Source organism: Lagenorhynchus albirostris, chromosome 9, assembly GCF_949774975.1.
Source record: "Lagenorhynchus albirostris chromosome 9, mLagAlb1.1, whole genome shotgun sequence".
Classification (NCBI taxonomy): Eukaryota; Metazoa; Chordata; class Mammalia; order Artiodactyla; family Delphinidae; genus Lagenorhynchus; species Lagenorhynchus albirostris.
Window position 1 is genome coordinate 34,910,991 of NC_083103.1, and position 14,182 is coordinate 34,925,172.

A 14,182-nucleotide genomic window follows, 5' to 3' on the forward strand; every position below is an offset into this window, starting at 1 on the left:
TGCACAATAACTTCAAAATCTATTTTCTTTCATTTTTCTCATTTCCCATGTTCTATTTAGGAGATAATGTAAATGCCTAAATAGGAAGCAACTCCAAATATAAGGAAAATGATTCCTTTTTTATCAGTGATAAGATCTAAAAAAGAAAACAGGAAGAAAAAATATTCTGGGCAAAGTTGAATAACTCTGAGGGACATATTAATGAGATAACTATCTATGCATACGATTTGATTTGTGGATTCAGTTATTACACATAGTTGTTTTGAATGCATTATTTAATAGGTGATATTAAATAATAGATTAATTTAGAATTATTACTTTTTCCTTTACCACGACATTGAATTAATTTCATTTAATCTCTTCCCATGAATCTTGACCTCAAGGTCTTCCCCAACCCAGAGTCATTTTTCAAGTTCTCTAAAGTTTTTCCAAACCTATCATCATCCCATCTGTCTAAGTAGTTTGAGATAAAGCACTTTTTGAATCTGTATTTGATGCTTTCATTGGAAATCTCAAGCAAAGTCACAAGAATCCAATTGTATAATATTAGGATTCATTTCCCCATTTGTCTAGTAGGTAAATATATGTGATCTCCACAGTGTGACCAAAACCTGAAATTTGTCATTAAGTGATTTTTAAAAGGCACATATATAATGACACTCAATACTTGCAATTATGACAATATGCTCCCAGGAATAATGACTCATTTTTTGTTGAGGGATTTTTTTTTTTTTGCCTCCTTTAAAAATTTATTCTACAGATAATTTCTATAAAAGCCCCAAACTGGCATAGCTAATGTCCTATTTTTCCCTACTCCAAATACTCTGCCACTCAAAATCAAAGAACTGACAGAACACCTGTTAATATAAGAACATTATAAGGATTTGAATTTAAGGGAATTCTTTTTTTCTGAGGGATAAAAAAGGGGGAAATAACTTGTATTTGAACATACACAATATTTTCTTTCTCCCTTGTGGCAACAACCATTCATTTACATCTATTTGGCATGAACTAAATTTGGCATTAGCTCTAGCAAACCAGATGCTTAAGCAGATGAAAGCCCAGACTAGTGTCTTTCTCAGTAGACACTGTTTTTACTCAGGCTGTGTTGGTTTTTAAGCATTTGCAAAATTGGTAACAAGATATTCCAATTTTTAAATTGCTTTGTGAAGTTGAGTGATTTTTGGTTTCCATTTTCAATGTGTCTCTTTTCTCTTTTCCTTGCATTTCTTAGAGCAATCACAAATGCAATATATGTAGCTTCCCATGTCAGCAAATTCATTTCAATGTGAAGAAGACTTTACCGCATTGAGTCCCAAGGTTATGCAAGTTGTCAGACAAACTCCAAGAACCAAGTGTCTCCCTTCAAAAAATTTCTAGCTCTGTGACAGCTTCCCGCAGACATTTTACATATTCCCAGCTGAGCCCCCAGTAATACTGTCAGTTTCTTGCAACCTCTGTAATGAGCCAGAACTGGATAAATTTATTCAAAATTCTCCTCTTTGCAAAATTCAGCATTGCTTTTCCACTTCCTATCGTTATTCTATTCTCTTGTTTCAACAGCACATCCTTTCTTTTCCATGTTTTGTCTTTTTTTATCTGCCATTACTACAAAGAAGCACTTCGACTACTTGATTTACCATGTTCAACATGTGATGCTTGATTCCGGCACTATTCTCCTGATTAGATATTCTGCCTTTCTCATCCTGGGCTATCTAGACCACCTAAAATGTGGGGAAGCAGTTTAGTAATAGTGGTTAGACACTGGTGCCACTGGCTTGATTTTAATCCTGGCTCCACTATTGAAAATGAACTAGAATGAAGGAAAAGAAGGCAAAGGTGAAGAACCCAGTTCTCCTTTTGTGTTCCTTAATTGTGATTTAAGTGGCTTACAGTAAAACAAAATATAAGAAAATGAAATTAATAGAGCAAAATACATTAAAATCAAGTAATAGAATGACAAGAGAAAATTTCAGAGAAGAAAAAATTGCTGAAGGCTTTTTCCTGTGCCTGCTAGTAGGCAAGGCAATGAGGGAAACTTTCAATTGATTAAATACCTCACATTATCTAGTACAAGAAGGGCACAAATTCATGGTGAAAAACACAGGTTTTCCTGGTTCTTAGAGGAATCTTCCCTGTTGAACTTTTAAACAGATTCATTGTTTTCCCCAAAATTCATAGATGTCCCCTAACAAGATTTTGAATACCAGAAAGCTGAAGTAAGAATGTTAAAACATCCTTCTAGAAAACCAAATCTATGAAGATGGTGGTGAGGAAAGATATTTACAGAGTGATACCGTTTAGCTGTCCAACTTTGTATTGATATTTATTGATAGCAGAATTTAGCTTTAAACAAAGCAGAATAAACTGACAAACCTAAGATAAAAATTATGTAACAATAACACAGAAATCTTCTCAAGAAACAGAGGCAGCCTGCCAACTACCCGTTTTATGGCCTTGAGGGCTTCAGTGCTCTCTAGAGAGAAGCAATCTTGTAAAGGTTCATACACTGGAGCCAAACAGGAGAATTTTGCAATAGATGTTCTTCCAATCCTCCACTCCTACCTGGGAATTCAGTCCATTCTTTTCTTCCTTCCTTTGACCTTCCTTCCTGTCTTCCTTCCGTTAATATTTAGAATGAGCATACGCTAAAGAGCTTGTCCCTGTCCTAGGTGCTGATGCTGTAGTGATCCATGACTCAACTGCCCCTGTTGCCAAGGAACACACTGTATAGTAAGGTTGATGGGAAGGAAAGCATGTAATGACAACTGGAGAGAAAAACACTAAATAGGATACACAGAGGACTCTGGGGGAACTGGGAGTTCCTCCCTTCAATCTCAGCAGGGAATGGAAAGAGCTAGTCAAGGAAGGCTTCCCAAAGGTGGTGACAATTACATCTAGTCCTCTAGATGACAAGGAGATCATCTCCTGAAGGGGAGAAGAAGCAAGACCACATACAAAGGCCTGAACTAGAAAGAATACATGGCTCTTTGACAAGGAGCTCTGCTTGCACTCTCTTGTGCCACTTTGTGTTGTTATTGGGATGGGGAGAGGGGGTAGAAATGGTGAACCTGGAGAAGGAAGCAGAGATCAGAATATGGAAGGTCTTTCATGCTGTGCTCAGTTGACTTTCTTTCAAGGCCAAAGGAAAGCTGTTCAATGAGAAGTGTTAGGTAAGGAAGTGACATGATCCTATTTCCCTTTTAGAAAGTTCGGGCTGAGTGCGCAGTAGAAATAGATTTAAGTGGGCTAAACTATAAGCAGGACACAAGGTAGAGAAGGAACAGAGATTGGGAAGTCACCAAAGATGAGAAAGCCTAATGAGAAAGGAGGGGTAAGTGAGAAAGAAGAGAGATGGCTGGACTCAAGAAATAAAAAGGAGAGAGATAAGGGGACTTGATGAGTAAGCAGATATGGTTTGCTACCCTAGTTGAAAGTCAGTTACAAACCCATAATGGAATAATAGGTAAAGTAACTTATCCAGTAAATTCCAAAGACAGTAATGAATTAATAGCATTTCCCAGTTCTCCTCAGAACTAGCTTTTAGAATGGTATATAATGGATACTAATGAAAATAATAATTTATAAACTACACCAAGCACTAACCATTGGACAGGCACAGTGCTACCAGCTTTACGTGTATTTTCTTGCTCTATTTTCCCAACAACGCTGTGAGGTAGGTACAGTTATTATCTCATGTTACATATAAGAAAAGTTAGGCAGTGTCACCCATATCATTCATTTTTTGGTTGATTCAATAAACATATTACTTATTTTGTATGTACCAGTCATTATGTTAGGGGATACAGAGGACAAGGAAAAAGAATACACGGTATTTGCCCTAGAGATGCTCATAGCTAAGTGGGAATATCAAATACTGATAAATGGAAAATTCCACTGTGGTGTATTAGGTGCCATCACAGCAGTCTGGCCCAAAAACTATGGGAAGATTTTGGAAACAGTCATCTTTAACGAAGAGGGGAAACTTCAGCTCAAATGTACCTATCAGCAGAAATTCCCATTGGCAGATAAAAGCCAACAGTTGGGCTACTGTCTGCAGCTGGGCTGGCTGTGCGGTGAGTAAACTTCCCTAGCCATGAGAGAAAGGGGTAGAGTGGGGAGAGTGGGTTATGGTAGTACGGGTTCATGTAGCATTGGAGGTAGGGGGACTTCAAGCCAAAAATCCATCCCTTCTCCACTCATCAAACCATGCCTCTGGTTCCAGGTCTATATCTGCCCAGAGGAAAGTACCATACAGGTCAATGGCAGCCATGGCCAATGACATGTTTAGTGTCCAATAAAAGGAATAATACCATCATTATTTTATAACTGACTTCTCCCTGCTTGCCTTGTTCTTCAAGAAAGACCTCTAGATAGGGTTGAAGGTAGTCATTTCCTCCTCAAATTAAATCCCCTCAAACTAGCCTTTGGTTTTCCAAACCCTGAGCCCTGACATTATACATAATGAGGATAGGTGAGATTAAGGCAATATAAGACAGAGTCTTTTGGAAACCATAAGGACTTTTTCAGGTCTCAGTCCAATGTCTTTAACTTATGGCCCAAGAACCATGGTAGGATCATCCAAGGGTTATAGCTGAGACACAGAGGTTTCCAAAATATTATTAAGGATTTACTATTTTTTTCAATCTCCCTTCTATCTGCAAGCTATTCCTGCCGATAAAACTACTGTAAATTTTTATAGTCATTGCTTTTATTTCCTACTTGAGTAATAAATATTTCCCAGCACTAATAAAATTATCATTTTTGTTTGTGTTTCTCCCACCTATGACCTTAGAATTACTGTAAATAAAATATATTATAATAAAATGACAGTAAACATTCGAACGAGCTCAGTGTTTTTCATTTTCTTATGTACACTCTCTCTTTGAAAGAGAGATTAAAAGAAAGTAAACCATGGAAGATTGTAAAGCAGTGAGCATGGAGTTTACAGTCCATGGTTCTATTTGTATAGCAAAGAGTCATGGGCCCAGTGCCTGTTAACTGGGTATATCATGTCTAGACTCTTGAGCTTAGAGGCTCAAGGAAGGAATTCAAGAACCCCCTTTGCAGGAGTGCTGCGGTACTCAGAGATGCCCATGTGTGAAAAATTACACCGGCAAAAATTCCTTCCTCACATAAACAAGACCAGGGGAAAAGACAGGATATCTAGGAGGGAGTGGAAGCATTCTGAACTAGCTCAGCTTTATGGTACCTTATTTATTATTAAAATGACAATGTATATTTTGTAGGCAAATTTTATGGCACCAATTAACTCATTAACAACCTCCAGAGAGAAGCCAGCCTCCTTTGCAGGCTGGTTTGCACAATTTTAATGACCCAGATAAGAGAAAATCAGTGTGCCACGTTCTGGAAAAGGCCCAGGACTCTACGAACAACTTTGATTTCTTCACTACATCATCTCATAGAAAAGTATGAACTGTGCATTAAAATAGAAAATTCCTCAATACACAGACGACAAAATAGGTATGGCTAATTTAAACCAGCAATGTTTATGGCATTTACGGCATTCAAATTTAATAGAAAAAAAATCAGACTTGATTCCCTCCCCCTACCTCTTCTGAGTTGGAACAGGAGCTAGTTTATTCTAGAGTCCACATTAGCCAAGCCGGCTGGGCTTTCTGACTGGGTAGAGTAACGTAAATTGTGGGACAGAAAGGAATTTGAAGGCTAGCTCAGCCTCTAAGGCACTGACTGTTTAACTGGCAACACTGATGTCATCTATGATATTCTGAATGACATCCGATGTGGTACCCCGGCCTCCAATGTCTGGAGTTTGGATGTCTTTGTTCTCCATGGATGCCAAGACTGCAATACGAATGGAGGTGGCAGAGGAATGGAACTTGAGGTAATCCAGAATGATACAACTTGCCAGCAGCACGGCAGTAGGGCTGGCCACATTTTTATTGGTTATAGTCTTGCCTGATTGCCTTGAGGCCATTTCAAACACCGCATATATGTGGCCATAGTTGGCACTAGGCACAAGGCCTGCTCCCCCAACCAACTCTGTGCAGACGTTATTGACAATGTTGCCATAAAGACTGGGCATCACCATGACATCAGACTGCTGGGGCCAGGATACCAGCTGCATGGTGGTGTTATCCACAATCATGCCCTCAAAAATGAGCTGAGGATAGCAGGATGCCACCTCCCTACAGCACTGGAGGAAGAGACCATCTCCCAGTTTCATGATGTTGGCCTTGTGCACAGCCGTCACTTTTTCACGCCCCATCTGCTGGGCCAGCTGGAAAGCATATTCAACAACATGCAAAAGCTTGGCCTTAGGAATGATCTTTAAGGCTCTCTATCACTCCTTTCACATTCTCATGCTCCAGGTTGCTGTATTCACCCTCTGATGTCTTGTGCCTAGTTTCCACACCTAGTAGACTCTTAAAACGAATGACGCTGACATAGAGATCTAGAGTACTGCGAAACACACTGTTTTGTGATTTGTGAGATGGTGGTAGGCTGTAGTCAGTTTCAAAGTTACCCTTCAAGGCCACGTGGTTTTGATGGACTGCCATGATGGCACTGCGAACTTCTTCCTCTTCACTAGAAGTGGAGGTAATCTGCACTTCCTCAAAGTCCACGGGCACACACACATGTCTGAACACATTCTTGTTGCACAGCATAAGTTCAGGTCCAATGCCATCCCCGGGAATCACAGTCACAGTGTGCCACCCACCATACTTAGCTGCTGGAGGAATGTTGTGTTTAAAAGAGAAGCTCCTCAGTGAGGTCTCATGGCCAAGGAAAATCTCCCAAGAGTGGCCTAGAATAGTCGGTGGGAACGTGGCCTTCACAGAGCACCTGGCAGCTGTCAGCATCTTCAGTGCCATGATCCATAAGTAGAGATTTAATTTATGTAAAAATACGTGCTTTTCCTCTTGGCTTGAACTGGCTTCTTTTAGTGGAATTCTAGATCCAAAATTCTTGCCTCGGTCACAGTTGTCTCTCCTTCCTTGTACTCTATTTTGGACAGACATTCTACTGAAGTGAGAGACAGAGTACTAGTCACAAGGAGATGTGTTATAGAGTAGAAAATACACTTTGGAATTGGAGAATTCATTAAGCACATTCAATGTACCCATATGACATACTTAAAAATAGACTTCATATTTTATAACTTTTAGGTTCACAGAAAAATTGAATGGCAGGTATAGAGATTTCCCATACAAAGATTTCCTTGCCTCAAAACTACGAATCAGCCCTTCTGTTTATTTTTTTTTCCCAGAAAGCTAGCTATTAAGCAAGTACCAGCACACCATTGTTAATACCTTCTCCCAAGTAATATGTTTCCTTCACTGGGATTAGCACTCATGTCAGGTCTGTCAGAAATGTAAATCTTTTTCTAATAAGTTCAAACAATTTATTATTCTCCATTAATTATATTAGGAAACAATCCAAGGGCCTATTTATAACTTCAATTACAGTTGTTTTAATTAATTAAAGCTATTGATGGGATCTGAAATTTGTTTTGGTAACAATTTAGTTCTTGATTACAGAAAACTTTCTATTGATATTATTTATCTTTATTACATTTGTTTTATAGTCCATCAACTTCTACCAATTTTTCTCAGTCATTTAATAATTAAACTTGAAAGTAATGCCCCCAAAAACGATTTCCTTGCCTCTACAAAGGCACAGTCTCCCCAGTTATCAAGATCCTACACAGAGTGGTACATTTGTTACAACTGATGACACTACAGTGACACCTCATTATCACCTAAAATCCATTGTTTAAATTAGGGTTCACTCTTCATGTTGCAAATTCTGAGTTTAGAGAAATGTATGACATATATCATCTAGTAGATTCATATAGAGTAGTTGCATAGCCCTAAAAATCCTCTCTTCTTTGTGTCTTCATGCCTCCCTCTCTGCAACCACTGGTAACCACCTATCTCCTTAGAGTCTCCAGAGTTGTGCATTTCCCAGAATGTTGTATAATTGGAATCATACACTCTGTAGCCTTTTCAGATTGGCTTCTTTGACTTAGTAATATGCATTAGAATTTCCTCCATGTTTTTTCATGGCTCTGTAATGCATTTCTTTTTTGCACTGAATAAAATTCCATTGTCTAGATGTACCACAGTTTATCTATTCACCTACTGAGGCACGTCTTGGTTGTTCCCAAGTTTTGTGAATGATGAACAAAGCTACTATAAACATCCATGCGCAAATTTTGTGTGGACATATGTTTTCAGCTCATGAGGGTGAATGGCAAGGAGCAGAGTTGCTGAATCGTATGGTAAAAGTATGCTCAGTTTTGTCAGAAACTGCTAAACTGTCTTCCAGAGTGGCTGTACCATTTTGCATTCCCACCAGCAATGAATGAGAGTTCCTGCTGTTCCATATCCTTGCCAGCATCGGTGCTGTCAGTGTTCCAGATTTTGGCCATTCTAATATGTTTGTAGTGGTATCTCGTTGTTTTAATTTTCATTTCTCTGATGACATATGATGTGTAACATCTTTTCATATGCTTATTTGCCATCTGTATATCTTCTTTGATGAGATATCTGTTAAGGTCTTTGCCAATTTTTAAAATCAAGTTATTTGTTTTCTTACTGTTGAGTTTTCAGGGTTCTTTGTACTTTAGATAACAGTTCTTTATCAGATGTGCCTTTTAAAAATAATTTCTCCCAATCTGTGGCTTGTCTTCTCATTCTCTTGACAAAGTCTTTTTGCAGAGCAGAAGATTTTAATTTTGGTGAAGTCTAGTTTATTATTTCTTTCATCGATCCAGTCTTTGGTGTTGTATCTAAAATGTCATCACCATACCCAAGGTCATCTATAACAGATTTTCTCCTAGAAGTTTTGTAGTGTTTCATCGTACATAGAAGTCTATGGTCCATTTTAAGTTAATTTTGGTGAAGTGTTTGAGGCCTGTGCCTAGATTAAGTTTTTGTATATGTTGATGTCCAGTTTTTCCAACACCATTTGTTGAAAAGACTCTCTTTATTCCATTGTGCTGCATTTGCTCCTTTGCCAAAGATCAATTAACTATTTACATGGGTCTGTTTCTGGGCTATTATCTTCCATTGGTTTATTCATCTGTTCTTTTGCCAACACCACAGTGTCTTGATTAGTGTAGCTTCACAGTAAGTCTTGAAGTCAAACACTGTCAGTCCTCCAGCTTTGTTCTTCTCCTTCAATGTTGTGTTGGCTATTCTGGGTCTTTGGCTTCTACATACAAGCTTTGGAATCAGTTTATCAATATCTACAAGATAACTTTCTGGTATTTTGATTACGTTTGCATCGAATCTTGGAAAGAGTTGGTATCTTGGAAACTTAACAATATTAAGTTTTCCCATCCATCAATATGGAATGTCTCTCAATTTATTTAGTACTTCTTTAATTTCATTCATCAGAGTTTCATAGTTTTCCTCATATAGATCTTATATATATGTTGTTAACATTTATACCTAAGTATTTCATTTTGGAAATGTTAATGTAAATGATACTGTGTTTTTAATTGAAAACTGGTGTGTAAGAAAGCAATTGACTTTTGTATATTAACCTAGTAACCTGCAATCTTGCTGTAATCACTTATTAGTTCCAGGAGGTTTCTCTGTTGATTCTTTCAGGGTTTCTACATTGATGATATTGTCATCTGAAAATGAAGACAGTTTTATTTCTTCCTTTTCAATCTGTATACTTTTTATTTCCTTTTCTTGTCCTATAGTATTTGCTAGAAATTCCAGGGTAATACTGCAAAGGAGGGGTAAAAGGGGACATCCTTGCCTTGTACCTGATATTACTGGAAGAGCTTTGTGTTTCTCATCATGAAGTATGATGTTAGTTGTAGATTATTTGTAGGTATTCTTTATCAAGTTGATGCAGTTTTTCCTCTACTTCTAGTTTACTACTTCTAGTTTGTATAATGAATGGGTCTTGAATTTTGTCAAATGTTTTTCTGCATCTATTGATAGGATCATGTGATTTTTCTTGTTTAGCCTGTTGAAGTGACGGATTACATTAACTGATTTTTGAATGTTGAAACAGCCCTGCATAACTGGGATAAATATCACTTGATTATGGTGTATAAGTCTTTTTATACATTGTTGGATTCAATTTGCTAATATTTTGTTAAGAAGTTTTGTACCTATGTTCATGAGAGATACTGGTCTGTAGTTCTCTTTTTTTGTAATGCTTTTGTCTGCTTTTGTTACCAGGGTAATGTTGGTTTCATAGACTAAGTTATAAAGTATTCCTTTTCCTTGTGTCTTCTGAAATATATTATAGGGAACTGGTATAATTTCTTCCTCAAGAGTGTGGTAGAATTCACCAGTGAACACAACTGGTCCTGGGGATTTCCATTTTGGAAGGTTATTAATTGTTGAATCAGTTTTAAAATATATATATATATAGGCCTCTTCAGATTATCTGTTTCTTCTTGTGTGAATTTTGGCAAGGAATTAGTCCATTTCACCTAGGTTATCAAATTTGTGAGTGAAAAGTTGTTCATAGTATTCTTTTATTATCTTTTTAATGCCCATAGGATCTATAGTGATGTCCCTCTTTTCAGATAGTAGTAATTCATGTCCTTTTTTTTCTTTTTTTTTGTTAGCTTGACTAGAGGCTTCAATTTTACTGAAGTTTTCAGAGAATCAGCTTTTGGTTTCATTGATTTTTCTCTATTGATTTTTTTTTCTTTTCAATTTCATTGATTTCTGCTCAAATTCTTAATATTTCTTTTCCTCTGCTTACTTTGGATTTAATTTGCTCTTCTTTTTCTAGTTTCCAAAGGTGAAAGCTTAGATTATTGATTTTAAATCTTTCTTCCTTTCCACTATATGCATTTATTACTATGTATCTCCCCCTAAGCACTGTTTTCACCACATCCCATGAATTTTGTTGTGTTTTCATTTTCATTTTGTTCAAAATATTTTTAAAATTTCTTTTGTGATTTCTTCTTTGACCCATATGTTATTTAGAAATGTGTTGTTTAATCTCCACATTTAATTGGGGATTTTTTCAGCTATCTTTCTATTACTGGTTTCTAATTTAATTTCATTGCGGTCTGAGTGCAGACATTGTATGATTTCAATTTTTTTGGATTTGTTAAGGTGTGTTCTATGGCCCAGAATGTGGTCTTGGTGAGTGTTCTATGTGAACTTGAGAAGACTGTGTATTCTGCTGGTGTTGAGTAAAGGAATCTACAAATGTCAATTATACCCAGTTTACGATGACATTGTTGAGTTCAACTATGTCTTTACTGATTTTCTGCCTGCTGGAGTTCGTTCCTTTTATTGTTGTTAACTTTTTAAGAAACTGCTAAACACTTCCCCAAAATGGTTATACCATTTATATCCCTACCAATGTAAGAGAATTACAGCTTCACATCTTCATCAATACTTGGTATTATTGTACTTCTATTTTAGCCATTCAAATAGATTTTGGTGGTAGTATCTCACTATGTTTTTGATTTGTGTTTCCCTTCTCACTATGATATGGAGTGTCTTTTAATATATTCTCCCAGATCAGAGCTACAAGCATTAACATCTGATATTTCTAGAAATCAATCACTCAACCGTGGAAGGCAGGCAAACTCTTAGATTCCCAAAGCTATACCAGTATAGCCAATAAATATACAAGTATATTTATTGGCAAATAAATGTACAAGTATATTTATTGGCAAATTTTAAACCAGCCACAATCCCATTCTCACTTAACTTTCGGGCACCACCACGCCTGATGTAGGTTAGCAGTTGTTTGGGGAGGTTGGTGACTTATTTACGAAGACTTCCAAAGGCTGTCAAAATTCAAGAAGATGAAGATGCAGACTTAATAGTGGCTACCACTATGTAACACTTGCCACATCTAAGGTACTGTGCTGAATATTTTATATACATCATAATCTGCCAAGGTAGGCATTACAGTTCCCATTTTACAGATGAAGAAACTGGCTAACACAGATTCTACAAATTCATATATTGTGAAGGAACAGAGAACTGCAACAGGTGAGGTGAATATTTCTAGGGGTCCTAGAGGCCTAGGCCAGTTTCTCATACTTGATCACCCTAGGATCTCATTGAAATGCAGGCACTAATTCAGTAGTTCTAGTGAGGGAGGGGAGCAGAGTCTTCATTTTCAAGTTGCTCCCTAGTCATACAGATTCTACTGGCCTCTTATCACACTTTGAGTAGTAAGGGCCTGTATTTACATCCTCACAAGGTCCTGGCAAGTCGGGGCCAGCATGTGGTGTACTTAGAGGCTGCTGGGAATAAAGGAAAGAAGCAGTACTGCTCCTTTCTAAAAACTGATATAAAATGGCTATAAAGTAGGAGCCAGCTGGGTACCTGCTTGTCACTTAATATGGCACGTAATATGGATAACAGCTGTCCACCACCAGTGCCTGAGGCTACAGCAGATGATAATACCAGGAGAGAATGCTGGCAGAAAAATAAACAGACCCAACTACACAATTTTGTTTCAACCAATGGGCCGCCCTTACATACACCCCAATCTTCTTCCTAACCCTGGAAAGGACATAAATCTTTTAAAGGTATGGATAAAGAAGGAAGGAAGCCCTGAGACTGGGAGTATAAACTGGATACTGATTGAGATTTTAATAGCCAGATTGACCTATAAACATCCCCAGATATTAGAAAAAGTTCTTAGCCTCAATGGGACAAAATTATGATATGTATATTCCAACATGCAGATATAAGAACAATAAGAGTGCCATGGTTTCACATATTTGAGTGGTAAGAGTTAAACTAAGTCTATTTTAAGTGTGACGCTGAGACAGTAAATGGGTTTAAGTAAGGGAGAGATATAATACAAGTTGCATTTAAAAAATGATCCTCTGGGAAGCAATTTGCAGAATAAATAATAAGGTGACTATTCTGGTGGCAAGGAGGCCAATTAACAGGCAATCACTGTGGTTCTCAAAAAGTGATCCCCAAAGCAGCAGAATCAGGACCACCCTGAACTGCTAAGAAACGTAATCTCTTGTAACTATCCCTAGACATACTGAACCTGGAAGTCTGCAGTTGGGAACCCAACAATCTGTGTTTTAATGCTTCTGACGCATGCTGAAATTTGAGAACCACTGGACTATGAAATGGTTCCAACAGGAAATGATGAGCAGTTGTACTAAGATGAAGGCAGTCAGGAAGGAGAGAAATAATTTCAGAGATATTTAGGAGATAAACAGGACTAGGCTATTGACCTGGGAGACACGGAATATTATTCTTAATGTTCTTAATGAACTGGGTGACTGATAATATAATTGATGAAAATGAGGTACAACACTGAAAAAAGAGCAGTTGGGTTGGGGAAATAGAATAGAAAACGAGTTCGGTTTCAGACATGATGTGTTTGGGGGGCTGTAAGACATCCACATAAAGATGCCTGGTGCGTGGCCTAATAAATAAGTCTGCAGCTCCAGAGAAAGGATTGTGGGTGATGACAGAAATTCAGGAATCATCAACTTATGGGAGAAAGTTAACCACACAAAAGTATATGAAATAGCCTCAAGCAGAGGTTTTCAACGTTGCTTCTGCCATGACAGATGATGAATGGCATTCATATGAGACATGTTCCCAGGAGTATACTCAGATTGTAATGAAAACCAAACACACACACACGTATGAACAAAAGTAGCTGGCCAAATAAACCACGGAATTCCCAAACTGTTTTTATAGGTCCTATCTACAAAAGCATTTTACCTGCAAATGATTAGTAAAGCCATCTATTTACTGATCTCAAACATGACTTCTTTTTGAGGGAAAAATATATATATGGATAATCTAATATAAAAGTTACATAAAATTATATTTTAAAGACCAAATTCAGACCTCTACAGTTAATATTTAAAAAGTAAGCATGTACTAGCAAAGAAAAATAATTCATATTTTATGGTTAAAAAGTATAGCACATAATATTTATGTTTATTCATGATGTTAATATAAATGGTATTACTGTACATGTCCTTTGGATAATCACACTACCTGTGACTGGGAAACTGTAACTAGAGCCTCCTTCTCATTTCTGTGCTATGCAGATAAAGATGCATGCTTTCTTCATCTCTCTCCCTTTTTCAAAAAGTATCCATGGGTAAAATCAAGGAAACAAATACAAGTATAAATCCACAGTGTACAATTATAGTATTTCAAAACTGCTCTATCAATGCCACATCAATAACCACAGTTCCTGGGTA

At 37.3% G+C, this 14,182-nt stretch overlaps 2 protein-coding genes across 3 annotated transcripts in view; both read right to left on the bottom strand.

The window, feature by feature from the left end:
- The window catches only part of NELL1 (neural EGFL like 1), an 859,251-nt gene that overhangs the window by 262,414 nt on the left and 582,655 nt on the right, over positions 1–14,182 (bottom strand). The gene's annotated exons all lie outside the window — the stretch shown is intronic.
- Positions 5,717–6,857, bottom strand: LOC132525897 (isocitrate dehydrogenase [NAD] subunit gamma, mitochondrial-like). Its single transcript, XM_060159471.1, is given in 2 exon segments — positions 5,717–6,316; positions 6,318–6,857. Coding segments are annotated over 2 exon segments (1,140 nt in total).